Raw genomic sequence first — 25,000 nt, 5'->3', positions numbered from 1 at the left:
TCTGATCTGAAACACCTCCATGAAGAACTCATCATTCCTCTCACTGACAAACCGTTTGTCTGGGAGAAGAGGCGAGGATTAAGAAAGTGTCATCTGTTTTATAATAATCATTCAAAGGTCATAACGATGGCGTCCTTATCTGACACCAGCAATGGGAGAAACTACATTTCCCAGAAGCCACCACTCTCTGGCTGTGTGCTGTTCAATGATAGGAAATAAGAAAGTGAAAGATTTAACAAATACAAAATATTGTTCAACATAATTAATTTTTTTTTTGTTGCCAGGCAGATCTCTCAATGTGTTCCAAAAAAATAGCAGTATAAGTAAAGCATGATTATTTAATCTTGATTAATATTTCTGTTTCTTTCTCAAAATGTGCAGGTTTTCTATATCTAATTAAACTTTACTACCTCATAGAATAATAAATGATGGCACACCCACCCACCCCCACCCCCACCCCCCCCCCCCCCCCCCCCCCACACACACACACACACACACACACACTTTTACAAAAGGACTCAATAACTCCAGTTTCGTTGAACATTAGTTATATTTCAGCGTTCAGCTTCTCAGCAGCATCAGAGACATTTCAGCCAATCACAGAGGAGGACAATACATATGAACCAATCAGCAACAGGGAGAGCTGTATCGGTCAATCACAACGAGGAAATGTATCATAATTATTAAATCTGTTATACGGAGCAGATATTAGATCAATGTTTTTAGAATATTTTCTATTCAAGATTTTAACCAATAACAGCCAAGCTAGCAGATAACGCTGCGTGTACATCCTGTGGGAATCATTAACACTTTAGGACTTTGTTTAGGACACATGTGTATTGTTTTTATTTGGCTGCAGGAAGTTCACCTGAGCGAGTATTTACCTTCCCAAAACTGAAATTATTTTTATATTTATTTGTAATCCATGTGACATGAGTACAGCATTAGAGCAGCAAGAAAAGACCAAAAACAAACAAATAACACAAATAAAACTATGAGTGTTTTCGAGCCATTTTAGTTCTTAAAACAATTATAATAATACAGAGCTGAAGGGGGGGGGGGGGGGGGGGGTCATATTCTGAGAATTCTATATTGATATTAATATTTTAAAGTGTATTAAAGTCAAATTACAAGAAAGAAACTATATGTTTTATGTAAAATGAGAATACCCTCAATGGAGCTGAGACAGAGGGTGTTTCTCAATGTCAAGGAAGGATCCTTCAGAGCCACTATTTCAAGGATGCTACGTCATCGAGTCCCGCCGAAGGAGTGTTCCAATGTCCAGGATGCTTGGAATTGTACCGAGGACTGAATCCTTCGTTGCGGGAAATTTCGAGGATGCACCAGTGTATCCTTGGCGGTCTTAAAATCCCCACAATGCTTTGCGCACGGACCAATTTCCCAAATCTTTGGCGGAAAATGTAAGACGGGGCCTCTCACAGGACGCACACCTGCACACTTGCTAGCCTGTTCCATTCTTCGTTCTGCGAATGCCAGGAAGGATTCTTGCCTAGCCTCTGATGGACCTGACTCGGAAGGACATGTCCGACCAAAGAAGCGTCCTCGACATTGAGAAACACCCTGGATTTAACCACTTTTATTAGTCAGGTAGTTTCCGGGACTTTTAACACCAACTCTGTATTAATAATAATAATATATATTTAACTTAAAATGGCGCACAAACACTTTCGTATAAAACAGTATTTAAGACAAACGGGTCCGTGAGGGGACCTCCACGAGGGGACCTGCGTGAGGGGACCTCCACGTTTAAAGTGCATTTCAGACTGAAAGCTTAAAGTCTTCAGTGTAATAATAATAATAATAATAATAATAATAATAATAACAGTAGTAAGACTTGATCATTTGAGTTCTCCAGAGTTATTGCACACAAAATAAATCGCAGGTGACAGGAAACGGCAGCGTGATTTTCAACATAAAAGACCTGTGCTTCAAGTTTTCAAAATAAAAGTCAGCGTACAGTAATGGAAACTGTATAGAGAGTACATTATGGTGAGTTGTGGAGATATAATATTATTACATATATATTTAAATAAAGAGTAAATACAGTGATTTAAATATTATCCACAGTAAAGCAGCTCATCGTGAAACTCTGACAAAAAAATCAAAACGTTTCCAACTATTTTTTAAAGTTATTTACGATTCCCAGGTTATTTTACTTTGAGGAGAGAGGAGAGGTGGTGAGGAGAGAGGAGAGAGGAAGAGAGGAGATGAGGAGAGAGGAAGACAGGAGAGGAGGTGAGGAGAGGAGGTGAGGAAGAGAGGAGAGGGGAAGAGAGGAGAGGAGGTGAGGAGAGGAGGTGAGGAGAGAGGAAGAGAGTAGAGGGGAGAGTAGGTGAGGAGAGAGGAGGTGAGGAGAGAGGAAGAGAGGAGAGGGGAGAGGAGGTGAGGAGAGAGGAGAGGAGGTGAGGAGAGAGGAAGAGAGGAGAGGGGAGAGGAGGTGAGGAGAGAGGAAGAGAGAGGAGAGGGGAGAGGAGGTGAGGAGAGAGGAGAGGGGAGAGGAGGTGAGGAGAGGGGAGAGGAGGGGAGGAGAGAGGAGAGGGGAGAGGAGGGGAGGAGAGAGGAGAGGGGAGAGGAGGTGAGGAGAGAGGAGAGGGGAGAGGAGGTGAGGAGAGAGGAGAGGGGAGAGGAGGTGAGGAGAGAGGAGAGGGAAGAGGAGGTGAGGAGAGAGGAGGTGAGGAGAGGAGAAGAGAGGAGAGAGGAGAGGAGGTGAGTAGAGAGGGGAGGAGGAGGAAGATATTTTAAACATCCAGTGTTTCAGGGGAATGAATGAAGTTGCATATTATTATTGCATAACCACATCTCACTGATATGAGAAGAAATGTCTGGGTTTGAGTCAGGAGAGGAAATGTCTTTTTCACAAATGTTAATGTGAGGAAGGGTCTGCTGCGAAGTCGTCCTGATATTTCAGAATCAAATGTGATATTCAGCATTTAGAGAAGCAGTGAGTTTCTAAAATATTGAATTGATGGCGCTAACAACCGTCTTGTATGTGTTAGGGAGAATTAGCATTGGTCCACCTGATGCGTCAGCAGCTGTTTCCATTCACGTGTTTAAATGTGTCCAAATGGGAAAGTTGGGATTGCTTAATTGCACAACAAAATGTTTACATATATATAACGCTAAATTACGCAACGAGAATAATCAGCATTCTTTTTTAAAAAGTCCAAATAATACGTGAAAAATGTAGGAATTAATTATTGAAACGTGTCAACAAAAAATAGGGGAAAAAATGAAATATTTAGGAAATAATAACTAAGAGGGCCCCGGAGCAGAAGGGGCCCCCAAAGAAGGTAGATTAAGAAGGTCCACAGCAAGGACAACCCTTTAATTTACTGGGGAGGGGGGGGGGGGGGTTGGTTGTCGGCTGTGCGTGGTGATGAAAGCTGGTTCGAGGGGCCCCCAGGGAATGTTTGCCAAGGGCCCCCACCAACTCTAGGATCGACACTGCAGCCATGCATCAATTGTCGCCTATAACCCCAACTTCTACTTCCACTAAAAACATGCCGATTTATTTTGGAGACATTTTAAAGTTTGACGATTGAATGGAAACACGGCTAACGTATTCAGAGTGGATTTAAGTTAAACTCACGGAGAGGAACTGAAGAGTTTCTCAGACGTTGAAATAATACTGAAGAGTCTGACCTCGGAGACGTTTGGTTTTCAGAGAGGATCCGGAGTTTGTGATTTTGGGAACCAAACCCCCGATGATGAAGGTTTTGATGAAGAGGAGTCACGGTGAGAAGCAGCAAGGTGACAGGAAGTGACTCAGGCACGAACGTCGTTTTGTGTTTTACTCGTTTGCTAACGGGAATAAATAAACTAACTAAATGAGAGCGAAAGGTTTTAGAAAACGCTTTATTTTACTGCTCCGGTGATTTCCTGATAAAAACAGCAAAGAGTTATTTTATTTCACATTAAATTACTTTTTCTGCTAACATAAATAAATAAGTTCCGTACTTAATGTAACTTAAGAATAATAAGAAATATATTTGTTTCAAGGCTCTTTTTTTATTTGATTTCTTATTAATTTTCCATATTAGCTTGATTGCTCACGGAAATACATTTCTTTTAAACATACAGGAACATCATTTTGAAATATAATTTGATAACACTGTTTTACTTTTATTTGGGGATTTTTTAAAATTTATTTCAGTTTATTTTCTATCAATTTTCGTTAAGTGTGTGGGGGCGCCACTGGTGGTGATGAAAGCTGGTTCGAGGGGCCCCCAGTGGATGTTTGCCTAGGGCCCCCAGAGACTCTGGAATCGCCACTGTTTGGTATCAATTATTTTTGTAGGGAGACAATAACTGGATTATAATGGTTTAATTCAGTTACGTGGCACTTTTATCCATTCATAACGTTAGTTTCCGTATTTCCCTGAAGCCATACTAACTTTTTAAAACACCAAATTAATAATCGATATTGAAAATAACCTTTTAGTTTCAGTCATTAGTTTCTGCAGGAAGTCGTTACGGACCTTTAAAATAAAACGTTTTCAACCTTTATTTTTCACAGTGCTGCAAATATTAACAATAAATAAGTTAAATGTGAGTAAGGGAAGGAAACAGGAGACAGGAGACAGGAAGTGGACTCAGTGGCTCTTTGGCTTCGGGAGGCGAGACAAAGCGGGGGGCGCCGGTTTGACCTTTGACCCCGAAGAGGCGCTTGTTTTACTGGCGGTGAAAAGGTGGAGTTTAGAGGGTTGGGGGGGGCGGATCTGCTGCTTCCTGTCACATGACTCCTCCCTCCTCAGCGGGGGGGCATGAGATATCTGTGGCTGGAAACAAAAGAAAACACAGAATTTAAATTAGAAGAAAAAATATTAATGTTTTTTTTATGGTTTATTTTTTAAGCACAAATTTACGATTTAAAACGCTTAAAAAACAATAAAACGTGCAGAAAAAATTAAAATGAAAAAACATGAGAATAATATAAAAACAGTCATAAGAATCAACAAAATGATAAATCAACAAAATCAGAACCAGAGATATTGTGTTTCCTGAATCAGAGAGAGGACTATAGCCGCTTTCACACCAAGTACTTTGCCGTACTTAGTCCCCGACTGGTACTTAGTCCCCAGTACTTAGTACTTTGTCCCCAGTACTTAGTACTTTGTCCCCAGTACTTAGTACTTAGTCCCTGACTAGTACTTAGTCCCCGACTAGTACTTAGTCCCCGACTAGTACTTAGTCCCCGACTAGTACTTAGTACTTAGTCCCCGACTAGTACTTAGTCCCCGGTGCTTAGTACTTACTCCCCGGTATTTAGTACTTAGTCCCCAGTACTTAGTACTTAGTCCCTGACTAGTACTTAGTCCCCGACTAGTACTTAGTCCCCGGTATTTAGTACTTAGTCCCCGATTAGTACTTAGTCCCTGACTAGTACTTAGTCCCTGGTACTTAGTCCCACCCAAACTCTTTGGTCCCTGGAACTATCTAGAAGATCGCATTCACCCCAGAATAAGTCCCTGAGGGAGGATTACGCAAATGAAGCAAGTCTGAATGATGGGCTCTGTAACCACTGCCAGTCTGAATGGTGGGGTCTGTAACCACTGCCAGTCTGATGGGGGTCTGTAACCACTGCCAGTCTGAATGGTGGGGTCTGTAACCACTGCCAGTCTGATGGGGGGTCTGTAACCACTGCCAGTCTGAATGGTGGGGTCTGTAACCACTGCCAGTCTGAATGGGGGGGTCTGTAACCACTGTCAGTCTGATGGTGGGGTCTGTAACCACTGCCAGTCTGATGGTGGGGTCTGTAACCACTGCCAGTCTGAATGGGGGGGTCTGTAACCACTGCCAGTCTGATGGTGGGGTCTGTAACCACTGCCAGTCTGAATGGTGGGGTCTGTAACCACTGCCAGTCTGAATGGGGGGGTCTGTAACCACTGTCAGTCTGAATGATGGGGTCTGTAACCACTGCCAGTCTGATGGTGGGGTCTGTAACCACTGCCAGTCTGAATGGGAGGGTCTGTAACCACTGTCAGTCTGATGGGGGGTCTGTAACCACTGCCAGTCTGATGGGGGGTCTGTAACCACTACAAGAAGTTTATTTCTGGGAAAGGTGGCAACACATCCAACCTCTCAAAACATTTGCTACTGTCAAATAAAATCAGAGTACAGGAATGTACAGTCTTCAAGCCTGTGTTGTTGAACGCGTTTTTCATCGTTCGTTCAGTACTAAAAGGTCGAAGTCCCACAATGAATTGTAATATTCATTTGACATGTTAAAAGCACTTAAATGTTTCCCTTATGCAACATGAAAGTATCACGATATGTATCGGTCGAGTATCGGTATCGTAAAAAAGTAAACTATATGCATCCCTAGCCATAAGTTGGTCGATCTCCGTTGCTGCGCTGGACCCTAATGCTAATGCTAATGCTAATGCTAATGCTAATGCGAGTAAATAAAATGGCGATAAATGAGTTTTACCGGGCGTGGTTTGCAAGTTGCCCAGCCAATCAGAAATTGGAACCTTTTTCTTCCAGGAAACTACCACCTCTCTAGCAGGGACTGAAAAGGTTTGCATCAGCATTTTCGCCAGGGGGGTGTCTCCTTATTCAGCTCGGAACGCCCTGACCTCGAGCCGTGGGTGTCCAAAAAAATAAATAATTAGAGAGAAGATCGAGTTTTTATCTTGAAATGACAAAAAGGAAAAAGGACAAGGACATCCCTCTGTTGCTATTTTCGCCGGAATTCCCAAACTAATACGTAAAGAGATAGTATCTATAAGGGACGGCTCAATTCAAAATTCAAGTCACGTGACACGACGTGACGTCACACCCCCTCGTCTCTCTTGTTGTTGTGCTTAGTGCGTACGCACGGGTCAGAGTTTGCATGGAGGACGGCTCATTTTCCCATCAAGTTAGTTTTTTATAAATCGCAAACATTGCGTAGAAACTGGCGTACGCCATCTTTTGAGCGTACACACCGTTTATAAATGAGGCCCCAGATATTTTTGGTGTGAACGCAAAATCCCAGGAACTATCGGAACTATTCCTGGGAAAAGTACTCCGGTGTGAAAGCGCCTCATGATGCATTACGCTTTTACTTTGAAAGTGTTTTTTGTTTTTATGTCACAATTTCTTTATTTATTATTATTATATTTTCAAACAATCCTCACTTCAATCAATTCTTTCTTCTAAATATGTAGATTTCCAGAGTTAACAGAGCAGCAGCATGATATATATATATATCTATATGTTGCAGCTGTGTCTGATGCATGTGTGTGTTGATTGATGTCCTCTCTGTAGTCGTGCAGCTGCTGATCATCTGAATCTGAAACAGCGTTCATTATCGATCAATAACTCAATAAAAACTAATCTGCTTCAGAAATGTTTGTCACGGTCTCATCTTTCGTCTTTTGCTCCTCTGGTGTTCTGCAGAATATAAAACATGAAGAGTATCCTCAGGTGAGCACTGACCCCTGGTGGAGGCTGCTGGTACTGTAGGGACACTTTGTTTTAGAGTGCGTCAGAGACCTCATTAATAACAGATTCAACTGCAGGTGATGTAACGACAAGCTAACACCTAGAGATACTTCATCACTGCTTAGTAACTGGACATCATCTTCATCATCATCTTCATCAGAAACACTGGCTTTAAACACACAATGAGAAGCCGTGCAAAAACAAGGAAGCTGCAGCATTCAAATAACAATATGATGAAAGAATAGTCAGTACAAACACGACTTTGACTATTTAACTACAAGAGGAGGAGGAGGAGGAGGAGGAGGAGGAAGAGGAGGAGGAAGAGGAAGAGGAAGAGGAAGAGGAGGAGGAAGAGGAGGAGGAAGAGGAGGAAGAGGAGGAGGAAGAGGAGGAGGAAGAGGAGGAGGAAGAGGAGGAGGAGGAGGAGGAGGAGGAGGAGGAGGAGGAGGACGATATAAAGGTCAGTGTTACCACGCTGTGTCACTGAAGTAAAGCACTAAGTGTTCCTCTCCTGATCGCAGCAGAGAGGAGAAACACAGGTTAGGAGGAGAGAACTCAAACACAGGTGAGGAGGAGAGAACTCAAACACAGGTGAGGAGGAGAGAACTCAAACACAGGAAAGAGTTATTTTTATGAGATTAAAGTCATTTTGTTTTGCAAATAATAGTTATTCTGTTTGTTAGTAGCTGTAACGGGGAAATGATTTAAAACAGTGGTAAATAAGTGTGATGCACGACAGCAGGGGGTCCAAACTACGGCCCGCGGACCATTTTCAATCAGCCCTGACTCAGCAAATTCAAAAAGTATAATGACTTAAAGTGGACCCATCGTGCTGTATGGACACGTATGTTTTAGGGCCACACCTCGATGAAACATGACGGAAGCTTTTTTTCAAAACACCAAACACCTCATTTCGCTCTATTTGCTCTTTTCCAGCCCTGCTATCAGGGGCTGATTCTGTGACTACAGCGCCACCTACAGGCCGGGCATATGAACGACAGCGTCTCCAGCGCTTTCGAGCGGTCTCTCATTCCCCTGATAGGTGGAGAGTTGCCCATACAGGCGGAGCACAGCTTTTCTGACGTCAGAAACATTCAAATAATAATCAGCTCCGTTTTTAGAGATTTGGGTTTGGAGGAAAAGAGAGGGTTGTGTTTTCTGACACACCGGGGGGACATCTTCACGTAGGAAAGACGTACAAGAGTGCATTTTGCATGATAGGTCCCCTTTAAGTATAATACACTTCTGCTTGTCTTATATTGTAATTCTTAAATATATATATTACACCGTATTCATGTGTTCATAAGAGCCCACTGTTCAAATACATTCAGTCCATTAAAGTTGGAAACTTGTTCTAACAAATTTTAGTTGATAAGAAAAAAGCAGAATAACTTATTTTCATATCAGCCTGAAATAGACCTTCACATTTCCTCTCCTTGTCATCAATCTGAAGCTCCTGTTTGAAGGAAGGAGCAGCTCACAGAATAAAGTGAACCCTCTGAGAGCTGATTGTTTCTTAAAGCATCCTGAAGAACCCTTTACCTCCTCTGATTGATTTACTAACGTATAACTGAACCTATGAGGGACATGCCTCTAAAGGGCGTGGCCCTCAGTGACAACAGTTTGGACCCCCTGCTCTACAGCGATGAAGAGGAGGAAGAGGAGCTGAAGGGCTTTGGTTTGTGGACTCACTTCTGGAGGCTCGGTGGGGGGGGATGCTCGGCTTCGGCCTCGCTCGGAAAGGTTTGGAGCGCTGATACTGCCAGGGGGGGGAGAGGAAACAGGGAGGAAGAGCCTGAGGAGAGGAAGAGGAGGAGGAGGAGGAGAGGAAGAGAGGAGGAAGAGGAGGAAGGGAGGATTGATAACACCAAGAGAAATCAGACTGAGGACAAACAGAGGGACGAGAGGAAGGGAAACCTCTCGAGACAACATGGAGCCGAAACCGATAAAAAACTATATTTTGTTTTCCGAGTCACAGAATCACTAGAAAAACAGTGCTGCGTCCCCGGAGGACTTCTTTCACTGCGACACCGCTCCAGCACCCTCCGACACTTTTTCAACGGTATTACAGTTCATGAAAAAGTCTTATGATATCGTATAAAGTTCACGGTATTCGGTATAAAGCGGTAAACCTGAAGGTTCCTGAAAACTGTCGAGTCACAAAATGTCTACAAATAAAGAAGTAGTTCAGATTGTTGATTCGTAGATGAGGCAGAAAAGATGTCCAAAAATCTCACATTTTCAAGAAGAAATGTTCTGCGTTTATCGGAAACATCTTGAATATTCTCTGAGAGTTTAAAGATCCTACAAATCTCAAAAACTGGAAATGTCAATATCTTCCAAAATCATAAAGTTACAAATGTGCGAAAAATATGAATACTCAATAAAAAATGTGTTCAATCCTGAAGAACTGTGTGTGTGTGTGTGTGTGTGTGTGTGTGTGTGTGTGTGTGTGTGTGTGTGTGTGTGTGTGTGTGTGTGTGTGTGTGTGTGTGTGTGTGTGTGTGTGTGTGTGTGTGTGTGTGTGTGTGTGTGTGTGTGTGTGTGTGTGTGTGTGTGTGTGTGTGTGTGTGTGTGTGTGTGTGTCTCACAGGGTGTTCTCTCCATGGTGTCTGTGTGGTGACGCTCTCTCTCTCCGCTGAACTCGTCTGTGTGTGACGCTCCATCTTCTCCCGGCAACAACACTCGTCGGTTACTATGGGAACCGTCTGCTGTCATGGAAACAAGGATGCTTGTTATAAAATACTGAAATTCTATCAGGTCTATCAAAGGGGACAGTATATAGCGTCTCTATTTTAAAGAGTCCTCTCCTGCTGATGTTCAGGTGTATATCAGTATATAGTGTCTCTACTTTAAAGAGTCCTCTCCTGCTGATGTTCAGGTGTATATCAGTATGTAGTGTCTCTACTTTAAAGAGTCCTCTCCTGCTGATGTTCAGGTGTATATCAGTATATAGTGTCTCTACTTTAAAGAGTCCTCTCCTGCTGATGTTCAGGTGTATATCAGTATGTAGTGTCTCTACTTTAAAGAGTCCTCTCCTGCTGATGTTCAGGTGTATATCAGTATGTAGTTTCTCTACTTTAAAGAGTCCTCTCCTGCTGATGTTCAGGTGTATATCAGTATGTAGTGTCTCTACTTTAAAGAGTCCTCTCCTGCTGATGTCCAGGTGTATATCAGTATGTAGTGTCTCTACTTTAAAGAGTCCTCTCCTGCTGATGTTCAGGTGTATATCAGTATGTAGTGTCTCTACTTTAAAGAGTCCTCTCCTGCAGATGTTCAGGTGTATATCAGTATGTAGTGTCTCTACTTTAAAGAGTCCTCTCCTGCTGATGTTCAGGTGTATATCAGTATGTAGTGTCTCTACTTTAAAGAGTCCTCTCCTGCTGTTGTTCAGGTGTATATCAGTATGTAGTGTCTCTACTTTAAAGAGTCCTCTCCTGCTGATGTTCAGGTGTATATCAGTATGTAGTGTCTCTACTTTAAAGAGTCCTCCCCTGCTGATGTTCAGGTGTATATCAGTATGTAGTGTCTCTACTTTAAAGAGTCCTCTCCTGCTGATGTCCAGGTGTATATCAGTATGTAGTGTCTCTTTAAAGAGTCCTCTCCTGCTGATGTTCAGGTGTATATCAGTATGTAGTGTCTCTACTTTAAAGAGTCCTCTCCTGCTGATGTTCAGGTGTATATCAGTATGTAGTGTCTCTACTTTAAAGAGTCCTCTCCTGCTGATGTTCAGGTGTATATCAGTATGTAGTGTCTCTACTTTAAAGAGTCCTCTCCTGCTGATGTTCAGGTATATATCAGTATGTAGTGTCTCTACTTTAAAGAGTCCTCTCCTGCTGATGTTCAGGTCTATATCAGTATGTAGTGTCTCTACTTTAAAGAGTCCTCTCCTGCTGATGTTCAGGTTTGTATTTATTTATTTTAAAGGGTTAATATGAATATATTTACCAGCTGCAGGGTGAGCTGAGCGATGGTTCGATCTCTGCTCCTCAAATCCTCTCTGAGCTGCTGCACCTCCTGAAGGAGAGCCATCACCTACACACACACACACACACACACACACACACACACACACACACACACACACACACACACACACACACACACACACACACACACACACACACACACACACACACACACACACACACACACACACACACACACACACACACACACACACACACACACACACACACACACACACACACACACACACACACACACACACACACACACACACACACACACACACACACGTCGCTGTGAGTCAACGCTCTAACCCTAAATGATGATCTAAATGTAGAACGTCTGAATGGAACAGAATACCTGAGAGTCAGAGCTGGACTCGTTCTCAGGACTCAGAGTCTCTGTGGTCAGAGTGTCCTCGTCTGTGTCTTCCTCCTGGAAAACATCCACACACTGTTATTATAATAAACATTTGAATTCATAAAAATACAATCTGACGGTGTTCAGGCTGTGAGCGAATTGAACTTTGATAAAAACGATGGAAGAAGACCTGAATTTTCTCTGACGTGGAAAAAAACAAGTTTTTGAGCGAAATATGTTTCATTTAGACCTAAAGAAATCTGACCTAGCTGAAAAATGTAAAAACGTACTAAATACATTGTAGAAGACAACGAAAATAAGTTGTGTATTAGCATATCCATGTGGTCTCTTGGTGGTTACGTTGCATCCTTTCATAGTTATTGTGCATTTCTGTGTTGTTTTGAATTCTGCTTGTGGATGTTTTACATATTTCCACATCTCCTCCTAGTCATGTTGTGGTCATGTTGTGGTCATGCTGTGGTCATGTCATAGTCATGTCGTGGTCATGCTGTAGTCATGTTGTGGTCATGTTGTGGTCATGCTGTAGTCATGTTGTGGTCATGTCGTGGTCATGCTGTGGTCATGTTGTGGTCATGTTGTGGTCATGCTGTGGTCATGCTGTGGTCATGTCATAGTCATGTCGTGGTCATGCTGTAGTCATGTTGTGGTCATGCTGTGGTCATGTTGTGGTCATGTTGTGGTCATGCTGTAGTCATGTTGTGGTCATGTCGTGGTCATGTTGTGGTCATGTTGTGGTCATGTTGTGGTCATGTTGTGGTCATGCTGTGGTCATGTCGTGGTCATGTTGTGGTCATGTTGTGGTCATGCTGTGGTCATGCTGTGGTCATGTCGTGGTCATGCTGTGGTCATGTCGTGGTCATGTTGTGGTCATGTTGTGGTCATGCTGTGGTCATGCTGTGGTCATGCTGTGGTCATGTTGTGGTCATGTTGTGGTCATGTCGTGGTCATGCTGTGGTCATGTTGTGGTCATGTTGTGGTCATGCTGTGGTCATGTCGTGGTCATGTCGTGGTCATGTCGTGGTCATGTCGTGGTCATGTCGTGGTCATGTCGTGGTCATGCTGTGGTCATGTCGTGGTCATGTCGTGGTCATGTCGTGGTCATGTCGTAGTCATGTCGTGGTCATGTCGTGGTCATGTCGTAGTCATGTTGTGGTCATGTTGTGGTCATGTTGTGGTCATGCTGTGGTCATGTCGTGGTCATGTCGTAGTCATGTCGTGGTCATGTTGTGGTCATGTCGTGGTCATGTTGTGGTCATGTTGTGGTCATGTTGTGGTCATGTCGTGGTCATGTTGTGGTCATGCTGTAGTCATGTTGTAGTCATGTTGTGGTCATGTTGTGGTCATGTTGTGGTCATGTTGTGGTCATGCTGTGGTCATGTTGTGGTCATGTTGTAGTCATGTTGTAGTCATGTTGTGGTCATGTTGTGGTCATGTTGTGGTCATGCTGTAGTCATGTTGTAGTCATGTTGTAGTCATGTTGTGGTCATGTTGTGGTCATGTTGTGGTCATGCTGTGGTCATGTTGTGGTCATGCTGTGGTCATGTTGTGGTGATGTCGTGGTCATGTCGTGGTCATGTCGTGGTCATGCCGTGGTCATGTTGTGGTCATGTTGTGGTCATGTTGTGGTCATGCTGTGGTCATGTCGTAGTCATGTCGTGGTCATGTCGTGGTCATGGCGTAGTCATGTCGTGGTCATGTCGTGGTCATGTTGTGGTCATGCTGTGGTCATGTCGTAGTCATGTCGTGGTCATGCTGTGGTCATGTCGTAGTCATGTCGTGGTCATGTCGTGGTCATGGCGTAGTCATGTCGTGGTCATGTCGTGGTCATGTTGTGGTCATGCTGTAGTCATGCTGTAGTCATGTTGTGGTCATGCTGTGGTCATGTCGTAGTCATGTCGTGGTCATGCTGTAGTCATGTTGTGGTCATGTCGTGGTCATGCTGTGGTCATGCCGTGGTCATGTCGTGGTCATGTCGTGGTCATGTCGTGGTGATGTCGTAGTCATGTCGTGGTCATGTCGTAGTCATGTCGTGGTCATGTCGTGGTCATGGCGTAGTCATGTCGTGGTCATGTCGTGGTCATGTTGTGGTCATGCTGTGGTCATGTCGTAGTCATGTCGTGGTCATGCTGTGGTCATGTCGTAGTCATGTCGTGGTCATGTCGTGGTCATGTCGTGGTCATGTCGTGGGCATGTCGTGGTCATGCTGTGGTCATGTCGTGGTCATGCTGTGGTCATGCTGTGGTCATGTCGTAGTCATGTCGTGGTCATGTCGTGGGCATGTCGTGGGCATGTCGTGGGCATGTCGTGGTCATGCTGTGGTCATGTCGTGGTCATGTTGTGGTCATGTTGTGGTCATGCTGTGGTCATGTTGTAGTCATGTTGTGGTCATGCTGTGGTCATGTTGTGGTCATGTTGTGGTCATGTTGTAGTCATGTTGTGGTCATGTCGTGGGCATGTCGTGGGCATGTCGTGGTCATGCTGTGGTCATGTTGTAGTCATGTTGTGGTCATGTTGTGGTCATGTTGTAGTCATGTTGTGGTCATGTTGTGGTCATGCTGTGGTCATGCTGTGGTCATGTTGTGGTCATGTTGTGGTCATGTTGTGGTCATGCTGTGGTCATGCTGTGGTCATGTTGTGGTCATGTTGTAGTCATGTTGTGGTCATGTTGTGGTCATGTTGTGGTCATGTTTGTGGTCATGTTGTGGTCATGTTGTGGTCATGCTGTGGTCATGTTGTGGTCATGTTGTAGTCATGTTGTGGTCATGTTGTGGTCATGTTGTGGTCATGTTGTGGTCATGCTGTGGTCATGTTGTGGTCATGTTGTAGTCATGTTGTGGTCATGTTGTGGTCATGTTGTGGTCATGTTGTAGTCATGCTGTGGTCATGTTGTGGTCATGTTGTGGTCATGTTGTGGTCATGTTGTGGTCATGTTGTAGTCATGTCGTGGCGGTTGCATCTCTTTGCAGTCACTTTATTTCACTCGTTATTGTTGTTGTTTCTTTTCCTGTAGCTTCACCGACCTGCAGCAGCAACTTCTGCAGAAACTCCAGCTGAGATCTGACCGCTGAGCAGTCTTCAGCCAAGTCCTCCACATCTGGCCCCAGATCAACAGGAGGACTGAGGAGGAGGAGGAGGAGGAGGAGGAGGAGGAGGAGGAGGAGGGGGGGACAGCATGAAATACTGTATGGCTTGAAACACCTTTTAAATTCATGACAAAAGCTTTGACCCACATTGCGAGAATAAATGTGGTTGATTTAAAAAGGAAGACTTTTAAATTAACAAGAAGAAATATGTATATTGTTAAATATATTATTTAATATAAAATAGGTAAATTACAAGATTGATTATTTGAGAGAAAGGGTTTATTTTTGGACATGTGTTCAGAGTATTTGACATTTTTCTTGCAAAGGTATGATTTTATAAAATCACAGAATAATCCGGTTATTTTCTTGTAAACTTTATTATTTTAAATCTCGGACGTTCTGGTATTTGTTGCCAAATATTACCCCAGAAATGATCTGTTGTTACCCACAATGATCCAAATACACCACGACATATTTCTCCATGGGAGGAGAGGATGTAATTGGAACCGAGAAAAATCCTTTTAAAAACTCAATCAATAAATAAATAGGATTCCAGTGAAAAACTACCAGGAAATAATCTATCAAGAAAATTCTTATTAAATCTGGTGAAAACACGACAGTTGGCTTTAAATAAATACTAACATCTGGAACAGTGAGCTGTAGTTTCAGTGCAGATTCATGCTAAATATGTTTTGAGTCACCTTGAGGAAGAAAAGTCCAGGATGAGGTCTCCGTCTGTCCTCTTGTTCCCCGGGTCCTCCGTTAGCTTGTAGCTCTCCAGGTCACTGCAGGTCAATGGAAACGTTTGTTAGCATGACTTCTATCAACACTAACAGAAACTAAACAATGATTGTATTCCTCTGTTGCTCCACGACCTACAATGTACGAAAAGCCAAACATTTGAGCTGTGTACCTTTGACATCATTTTACAGTCTTTGTTTTTATTTGACCACACGGATACAATCCATATAATGAACAATAAGGACTGTGTCAGGATGGGCCAGGGAACTACCTATAACTAAAGAAACTGCTTACAATAATTACACAACAAAATACAACGACAAAAAGCACAAAACAGGCGGAGAAGACAACCAATTATTAGACAACAATGACTACAAATGTATATATGGAATAGTTTTGATTGATGGTATAATACCATAGAGAGCCACGGTGACGCGTCATAAAACCCGGAAGTAAGTTAGCATTTTACCAATTCCGGTTCCCTCGACAAAAAAGCCATTTCTCCACAGGATTTTGAAAAATAGCTCGAAGACATGTGGAGATTATCCGACTGAACAAAACCTGATCTCAACCACAGACCTGATTTCCAGCTATTTTCCTACATCCTATGGAGAAAGTGCTTTTTGTCGAGGGATCCGGAAGGAGTTTACTTCAGGGTTTTATGTGGCGTCACTTTATGTCCCTTAAACACAGTCCAGGCATCTCTGGAAGGCATTAGAGTATTTTTGAGCTGTGTTGTTACTTCTCTAAATCCAATGCAGCTGGATTTCATCTAAAGGAACCCAGAATAAAGATGAATAAGTGTGTTTTCTGACCTCTCGTTGTCGTTCCCCCAGCAGAGCTGCCTCATCCTCCACTGAGCCATGTGGGCCAACCCCTCTCCGTCTGCACACAGAGACACACATCACACACTCAGTAAAGATATATATAATTAACACAATAAACGTGATCACAATAACAGGCTGACATTGTGGATGTCACTGTAATTAGCATTGTGTATTTAAATCCTTTTAGTATAGAACATAATGCAGAAGGTGTCCTGCTATCACTTTCTAGCATGTGATAATCAGATTATAGATTAAAAACTGAAGCTAAACTGTAACTGTGAACTAAACGATAGCTAATCTGAATGTAACTGGTAGCTAAACTATAGTTTTATATCTGTTCAAATAAACTGTGAGCTAATCTAAACTACCTTTATTTAGCTACTAACTAATAACAAGAAACAGATTTACATAATAAACTAAACAGTGAGCTAACCTGAAAGCAGCTAAACCAAATGGTTAACTAGTATAAACCACATTATCTCAGACGATGAACTCAACAGTTCATGATAAACTAACTGTTTGAAATGCTAACTGTTAGCTAAACTAAAATGAACTAGTTAGCTGCTAAAGTGAACTGTTAGCTAACCTGACTGAGACTATTTCAGCTAACTAATATATATGTACACACTCTTTAAACTCATAACCTAACAGTTTAGCTAACCTTAAACAACTCTCTATTGTAGCAGCTAAATATAACTGCTAGCTAACAAAACCAAGTCATCCAGCAGCTTGACTCAAATGTGTTCAAAGCTAAACAACGGCTAAGCTAAACTGTTAGCATGTTAACCAATTCGAATTGTTTAAGATGCTAAATATCAGTTAGCTAACAAACTGTTTCAACTGCTGTTTAACTGCTTAGCTGATGCTTTATTTGTTTGTGTTTAAATGTTAGCTTGCTACCTGAAGATTGGTATTTCAAATAAAACGAACTTTTCTAACATCTAAACTGAAACAAGTCTTAGCTGCTAGCTAAACTGTGAGTTAACCTGACACTACTTTTTTAAGCTAACAAACTGAACAGTTAGTACATCTCAAACAGACAAACAAACTATTCAAGCTACTTAACTGACTTACAAGCCTGGAGAATTTGAAATATAACAAACTGTTTAACTGCTGGTTAACGGCTATGTAACTGCTGTTTAACTGCTTCTATGATCATTAGTTTAGCTGCCTGAAGATTGTTATTTAAACTAAAAACAAATGGTTTTTTTACAACTAAACTGTTTTAGCTGTTAAACTTAAACTGTTAATTTACCTGAAATAAAGTGCTTAAGCTGCATTGATCTGCTGGATAACATGAACTGAAATGTTTAAGCTTGTTAGATTCTAAACTAAACTGTTACTTAAATTGACCTTTTTTAGTTTCTAAATTGAACCCAAATTTTAAAAACTAACTATTTTAGCAGCTAAACTGAGAATAGATTGCTCTGTCTGCTTTGGGTTATTTGCCTAATTTCACATTTATACATAATAAAGCAGATTCTGGTGGATTGTATCGTACATCACAGCTCTTAAATAATAGTTTTTGGGGATCTATATAGTAATTGTACTTTATGTGACTTTATTAGATCTAAATGTACCGCTGCGCAGGGAGTCATCCTCCGGCAGATCTTCATCCAACATGAGGTCGTCATCGTCCAGATCACAAGATTCCAGGTTTTCCAAAACGTCCTGAAATAAAGAAAAATAGAGACTTTTATTTACAGTACTTTATTTATAAATGTGCTGTTCCCCCAGCAGACACCAGAGGGCGCCAGAGGATTGAATAATGAAATCTGATGCAGAGCTCAGAGGTAAAGGAAGCTTTTTCAATATTTACCTATGGACAGAAACTTCACCTGATTTCTGAGTTTGGAAAATAACCGTTGGAACACAAAATACTGAGCACGGACCCACAACATTTTTAATAGTTCTTACTTTTTTTTACCGTCTGTTGTTATCCTGACTTGTGCATTTTTTAAATAAATATTTTAATTATTCAAAAAAATACAGTTTTCTCCAGTTTTTTTTAATAGTTTTTAATGTATTTTAAATATGTTTTTTTATTTAAAGTATGTTATTATATTATTTAAAACATTTGTATTTCATTTTCTTCAAAATATTTGGCTCCATCCATTTTATTTAGCTTTTTTATTTATTTTCTATATAGATTTCGACATAATGTTTTCAGGTGAGAGACAGGTGAGAGAGGGCAGAGACAGGTGAGAGAGGTGAGACAGGTGAGAGAGGTGAGACAGGTGAGAGGGGAGAGACAGGTGAGAGACAGGTGTGAGAAAGGTGAGAGACAGGTGAGAGAGGTGAGAGACAGGTGAGAGAGGTGAGAGAGGGGAGAGACAGGTGAGAGACAGGTTAGAGACAGGTTAGAGGGGAGAGACAGGTGAGAGACAGGTTAGAGAGTTGAGACAGGTGAGAGACAGGTGAGAGAGGGGAGAGACAGGTGAGAGAGGTGAGAGACAGGTGAGAGAGGGGAGAGACAGGTGAGAGACAGGTTAGAGGGGAGAGAGGTGAGAGAGGGGAGAGACAGGTGAGAGAGGGGAGAGACAGGTGAGAGACAGGTTAGAGAGTTGAGACAGGTGAGAGACAGGTGAGAGAGGGGAGAGACAGGTGAGAGACAGGTGAGAGACAGGTGAGAGAGGGGAGAGACAGGTTAGAGGGGAGAGAGGTGAGAGGGGAGAGACAGGTGAGAGAGGGGAGAGAAAGGTGAGAGACAGGTGAGACAGATGAGAGAGAGGTGAGAGATAGGTGAGAGAGGGGAGAGACAGGTGAGACAGGTGAGAGACAGGTTAGAGAGGTGAGACAGGTGAGAGAGGGGAGAGACAGGTGAGAGACAGATGAGAGAGGTGAGAGACAGGTGAGAGAGGGGAGAGACAGGTGAGAAACAGGTGAGACAGATGAGAGAGAGGTGAGAGACAGGTGAGACAGATGAGAGAGAGGTGAGAGACAGGTGAGAGAGGGGAGAGACAGGTGAGAGACAGGTGAGACAGATGAGAGAGAGGTGAGAGACAGGTGAGACAGATGAGAGAGAGGTGAGAGACAGGTGAGACAGATGAGAGAGAGGTGAGAGACAGGTGAGACAGATGAGAGAGAGGTGAGAGACAGATGAGAGAGAGGTGAGAGACAGGTGAGAGACAGGAGAGACAGGTGAGAGAGAGGTGAGAGACAGGTGAGAGAGAGGTGAGAGAGGTGAGAGACAGGTGAGACAGATGAGAGAGAGGTGAGAGACAGATGAGAGAGAGGTGAGAGACAGGTGAGAGACAGGAGAGACAGATGAGAGAGAGGTGAGAGACAGGTGAGAGACAGGTGAGACAGATGAGAGAGAGGTGAGAGACAGATGAGAGAGAGGTGAGAGACAGGTGAGAGACAGGAGAGACAGGTGAGACAGATGAGAGACAGGTGAGAGAGAGGTTTCTTTTCCAAGTTTTTTAACCCAAATAAAGGTGGTTGTAACATCAGACATGTGAAACTGAGTTGATTTAAAGTGGACCTATCATGCTATATGTGAATAATATAGTGTGGGACCATACCTATATAAGGCATATTTATACTTTTTATTTTTCTAAATACCAAACAGATCATGCATTTTAGCCATTCCTCATTTCGCTCAATTTAACACTGTCTTTGCATCATGGGCTGATTCTGTGAGAACAGCACCATCTACAGGCCTGGCATATGTACTACAGCGTCTCCAGTGCTTTCCAACGGCAATGTCCGTGGCTGTCTCCTCCTGATTGGTGGAGTTGGCCCAATAGCCGTAGCGCCACTTCTGTGACGTCATAGAAGTGTTCAAATCTGGATCAGTCTGTATCAGATCCGTTGCAGACCCTTTTTAAGAGATTTGGGTATGGAGGAAAAGAGAGGGGTTGTGTTTTCTGACACTTGGTGAGTTCCCTGGAACACCGGGGACACATGTTCATGTAGAGAAGACGTAGACAAGTGCATTTGGCATGATAGGTCCCCTTTAATGTTAAATCAAACAGCTTTCAGCAGCAGCAGCTTCTAGAAGTTTCACCCTCGAGTTCAGACTGGGTTCAAAATGTGCAGCTCGTGTAAACGCTGACATTTAGAGCCTGTTTCTGCCTGTTCCAGGATCAGTGAGTTCTCTGCACGATGTGTTTGGCACCGACACAAGATGACCCAATCTGGAGACAAAACTGGACTAAAGTAGGACGGAGGCGTCAGGAATATTAAACTCTGCCTCCTGTTTTCAGCACAACAACACTCACAAACGAATCAGCTGCTCACACGGTGACAGTGGATCAATGCTCAATGGATAATTAGGAACAAGTCAAATGATCTTTTTTTGTATTTGTGTATTTGTATTCAATGCTGGATCCACCTCATCATCTTATTCTCATAAATCATCAGTCATTTGTGAGATTATAATCCCAGAGTACGTCAACGCTTCAGGTTGTTTTCTAGTTTATCTACTATTGTGTGACAAGACAAATAAAAGCCTCAAATGGTTCAAATGTGTTTGAGCTAATTTAGCTTTTTCCTTCCCACTCACGATGCTGTTGAGGTCGGAGTCGAAGCTCCCGATGTGCAGGTTGTTGCTGTTGGAGTGGATGGAGACGTTTCCCCCCCCCAGGGGCTCCAGACCCTCCTCGTCCCACAGGTAGGTCCCCCCCGACCCACAGCTGTCCGAGGGGGAGAGCTCCAGAGAGGAGCCGCCCTAAAGAGAGGGGAGAGGCTTTTATTCTGAAGGAATCCACTCATCATCCATACAGGAGATACACACACAGAGGCTTTTATTCTGAAGGATTCCACTCATCATCCATACAGGAGATACACACAGAGAGGCTTTTATTCTGAAGGATTCCACTCATCATCCATACAGGAGATACACACAGAGAAGCTTTTATTCTGAAGGATTCCACTCATCATCCATACAGGAGATACACACAGAGAGGCTTTTATTCTGAAGGATTCCACTCATCATCCATACAGGAGATACACACAGAGAAGCTTTTATTCTGAAGGATTCCACTCATCATCCATACAGGAGATACACACAGAGGCTTTTATTCTGAAGGAATCCACTCATCATCCATACAGGAGACACACACACAGAGAGGCTTTTATTCTGAAGGATTCCACTCATCACCCATACAGGAGATACACAGAGGCTTTTATTCTGAAGGAATCCACTCATCATCCATACAGGAGATACACACAGAGGCTTTTATTCTGAAGGATTCCACTCATCATCCATACAGGAGATACACACAGAGGCTTTTATTCTGAAGGATTCCACTCATCATCCATACAGGAGATACACACAGAGGCTTTTATTCTGAAGGATTCCACTCATCATCCATACAGGAGATACACACAGAGGCTTTTATTCTGAAGGAATCCACTCATCATCCATACAGGAGACACACACACAGAGAGGCTTTTATTCTGAAGGATTCCACTCATCATCCATACAGGAGACACACACACAGAGAGGCTTTTATTCTGAAGGATTCCACTCATCACCCATACAGGAGATACACAGAGGCTTTTATTCTGAAGGAATCCACTCATCATCCATACAGGAGATACACACAGAGGCTTTTATTCTGAAGGATTCCACTCATCATCCATACAGGAGATACACACAGAGGCTTTTATTCTGAAGGATTCCACTCATCATCCATACAGGAGATACACACAGAGGCTTTTATTCTGAAGGATTCCACTCATCATCCATACAGGAGATACACACAGAGGCTTTTATTCTGAAGGATTCCACTCATCATCCATACAGGAGATACACACAGAGGCTTTTATTCTGAAGGATTCCACTCATCATCCATACAGGAAATACACACAGAGAAGCTTTTATTCTGAAGGATTCCACTCATCATCCATACAGGAGATACACACAGAGAGGCTTTTATTCTGAAGGATTCCACTCATCATCCATACAGGAGATACACACAGAGAAGCTTTTATTCTGAAGGATTCCACTCATCATCCATACAGGAGATACACACAGAGGCTTTTATTCTGAAGGAATCCACTCATCATCCATACAGGAGACACACACACAGAGAGGCTTTTATTCTGAAGGATTCCACTCATCACCCATACAGGAGATACACAGAGGCTTTTATTCTGAAGGAATCCACTCATCATCCATACAGGAGATACACACAGAGGCTTTTATTCTGAAGGAATCCACTCATCATCCATACAGGAGATACACACAGAGGCTTTTATTCTGAAGGATTCCACTCATCATCCATACAGGAAATACACACAGAGGCTTTTATTCTGAAGGATTCCACTCATAACCCATACAGGAGACACACACACAGAGAGGCTTTTATTCTGAAGGATTCCACTCATCACCCATACAGGAGATACACAGAGGCTTTTATTCTGAAGGATTCCACTCATCATCCATACAGGAGATACACACAGAGAGGCTTTTATTCTGAAGGATTCCACTCATAACCCATACAGGAGACACAGAGGCCCACTGGTGTGAAAAATGTGAAACGTGTCTGAAAGGAAGTTATAAAATGCTTCACAGTGAGATCGAGGTGTTTCTGAGGGTGGGGTTAAACTGAGTCGTTGCATATTTATAATATGTGTTGGATTACATCATACCAGCACGACTCTTATCTTCTACTTAAAGTCACCTGTCTGCCATCTATATCTTTTATTTTATTCTAGTCCCTCTGCCAACAGGGTCTAGAGTTGGTTGTTTGTCAGCAGGGGGAAGGTCAAACTCAGCCAAAGACGAATTCATTACGTTATTTAAGTATTTTCTCGTAGACGTACGGCTAAAATCTCTGAAAATGTCCACTTTCTTTCTCTCAAATTAATTTAAAGAGCCGGTACCTGCTCGTGGTCCTCCTGCTGATTGGACCTCCTGCGGTGAGGGAGTCTGATGAGACGGTTTTCGGCGCACCAGTCCACGCCGTCGTCCAGGAAGCAAAGACCTGCCTTCGAGACGCCGCTGACAGCCATCTTGTCTTCTTCATTGAACCTGGCACACGATTGGTCGAGCCCCGAGTCGTCCTCGTCGTTTTTGGAGGAGAGAAGAAGTATTCCCATCCCTCCGTTTCCTAAAAAACACAAGATGAGATGAGACGGGGAATTAGGGACATTGTGGGGGAAATAAAATCAGACAAAAACAAATTCTCATCTTTTAGAATATCTGAATTATCCCAGACATAGATGTTTCTCGTTAATGCAGGAACTATGTAAATGTCACCTCATAAGTTGCCTAAGATATTAATCATTTTGACATCAGAGAATTTCTAAAATATGTTACATTTCTGAAAGAACCAATAACCCTATAATATAAATGAATTAAATTGCCTTTAGAGTTGCACTAACCCACTCCTAACACATCTCAAAGTGTGTTCTTACCGAGGTTGTCGAAGTCGTCCATGTATTCCTGACTCGTGTCGTTTCTATCCAGAGACGAGTTGGAGGAGAGGCTCATGTCCTCCAGCGTCTCCCCCAGAATCGACACCTCTCTCTGGACTACCATCGCTGCCGACAGCCCCCTCTCCGGAGCCTCCGGGGGGCTTTCTACAAAGTGAGGGAAATGAAATATAAGAAAGTAGAAAGATACAGATAAGATGAGGAAAGAGACATAAGGGTATATATACATTTAAATAAAAAAATATATAAAGTCTACGGGAATAAGTTGATTATTTTTGGAGATTGTTTTGTACGATCATAAGATGACATCAACAATGATCAAATGAAAGAGACATGTGATTGTTTATACATTTACGGGAAAAACATGAGTATTTTTGAGACAACATTTTCGATTATTTTTCCGTAAATGTACCTCTAGCATCTCAGAGAACAAATGTTTTTTCTTCCAGTTAACTTGTGGCCGATATCTGATCTAAAAGTTCACTCGAAAAAAACCTACAAATAAACTAGAAGAATTTCCTACATTTACAGAAAAAAACACTGGTCCTTAATAAAAACAAAAAACGTAATCCTCGGAAAATAATAGTTATTTTTACAGTAAAAATGTTTTCGCATCACTATTCCAATAAAATCACCTCTTTGACGAATAAAATACCCAAGATTTTTCAGCAAATGTTTATAATTGATAATGTATTTAAAGACAGGGATAAGTGGAGATCAAATAAAAAAAATGCTAACAGAAGAAATTCGTGTTTTGTACGATGTTTACAAACATTATCACGTTAATAACGATTTCCCACCTGGGCTGTTCTCTGTAGTCGACGGTGTCTCCACGGAGCTCCTTCTAGCCGTCGGTCCTCGGTTCACTTCCTGTCCGCTCCCATTGGCTGTGGTGACTCTGAGGGGGCGGGACTGCTTGATGAGCGACGGGCGTGACAGCCTATAGCTGATGCCGCTGGTCTTGGAGGCGGGACCAGTGCTGGGGGGGAGGAGGAGGGGCTTCTTTAGGGGCAGGAGTACAGATTTTGATTGACTTTTGGGTTTCACCAAGACTCCTTTAGGGGGGATTTGAGCGGTGGCCATGTTGGTGGAGGACTGAGATAAGGGGGAGGAAGGGGAGGGATTTAGGGTAGGGGAGGGGGAGGGATTCAGGGTGGGGGAGGG

The 25,000-nt window shown here is 42.7% G+C and overlaps 1 protein-coding gene and 1 long non-coding RNA gene across 11 annotated transcripts; one reads left to right on the top strand and one right to left on the bottom strand.

Moving 5' to 3' along the window:
• The first annotated feature begins 536 nt into the window (after positions 1-536).
• On the top strand, positions 537-3,224 carry LOC307023896. The gene is made up of 2 exons (XR_013803792.1): positions 537-2,458; positions 2,678-3,224. It is a non-coding gene; the product is annotated as an uncharacterized lncRNA (long non-coding RNA).
• Positions 3,225-4,163: 939 nt separating this feature from the next.
• Positions 4,164-24,982, bottom strand: LOC307023895 (serine-rich coiled-coil domain-containing protein 2-like). 10 transcript variants are annotated; one of them, XM_079657554.1, is made up of 14 exons: positions 24,637-24,982; positions 23,819-23,983; positions 23,285-23,511; positions 20,958-21,122; positions 18,031-18,121; positions 16,439-16,508; positions 15,584-15,667; positions 14,820-14,916; positions 11,779-11,853; positions 11,398-11,484; positions 10,041-10,160; positions 9,142-9,244; positions 7,921-7,960; positions 4,628-4,799 (listed from the first exon to the last, which is right to left on the bottom strand). In XM_079657554.1, the coding sequence occupies exons 1-14, from the start codon at positions 24,917-24,919 to the stop codon at positions 4,772-4,774; spliced, it is 1,635 nt and encodes a 544-aa protein (XP_079513680.1). In that variant the 5' UTR covers positions 24,920-24,982; the 3' UTR covers positions 4,628-4,771. The 10 variants fall into 10 exon arrangements, with proteins under 10 accessions (XP_079513678.1, XP_079513679.1, XP_079513683.1 ...); XM_079657555.1 differs by lacking the exon at positions 7,921-7,960 and having other exon boundaries at positions 4,608-4,799; XM_079657558.1 differs by lacking the exon at positions 10,041-10,160.
• Positions 24,983-25,000: the final 18 nt, after the last annotated feature.

Source organism: Notothenia rossii (genome assembly GCF_949606895.1).
Source record: "Notothenia rossii genome assembly, chromosome: 11".
NCBI classification, from domain to species: Eukaryota; Metazoa; Chordata; class Actinopteri; order Perciformes; family Nototheniidae; genus Notothenia; species Notothenia rossii.
Note: the sequence above shows the minus strand (reverse complement) of the source record. Positions and strands in the feature narration are given on the sequence as shown.

What these genes read in the sequence shown, in the direction of transcription:
- LOC307023895 (XM_079657549.1), bottom strand. Translation starts at nt 24,919, where the DNA reads ATGGCCACCGCTCAAATCCCCCCTAAAGGAGTCTTGGTGAAACCCAAA. An exon ending in GACTACAGAGAACAGCCCAG is followed by an intron (nt 23,984 to 24,636) that starts GTGGGAAATCGT and finishes CTCACTTTGTAG; the next exon opens with AAAGCCCCCCGGAGGCTCCG. An exon ending in CTCAGCTCACCCTGCAGCTG is followed by an intron (nt 10,161 to 11,397) that starts GTAAATATATTC and finishes TTTCCATGACAG; the next exon opens with CAGACGGTTCCCATAGTAAC.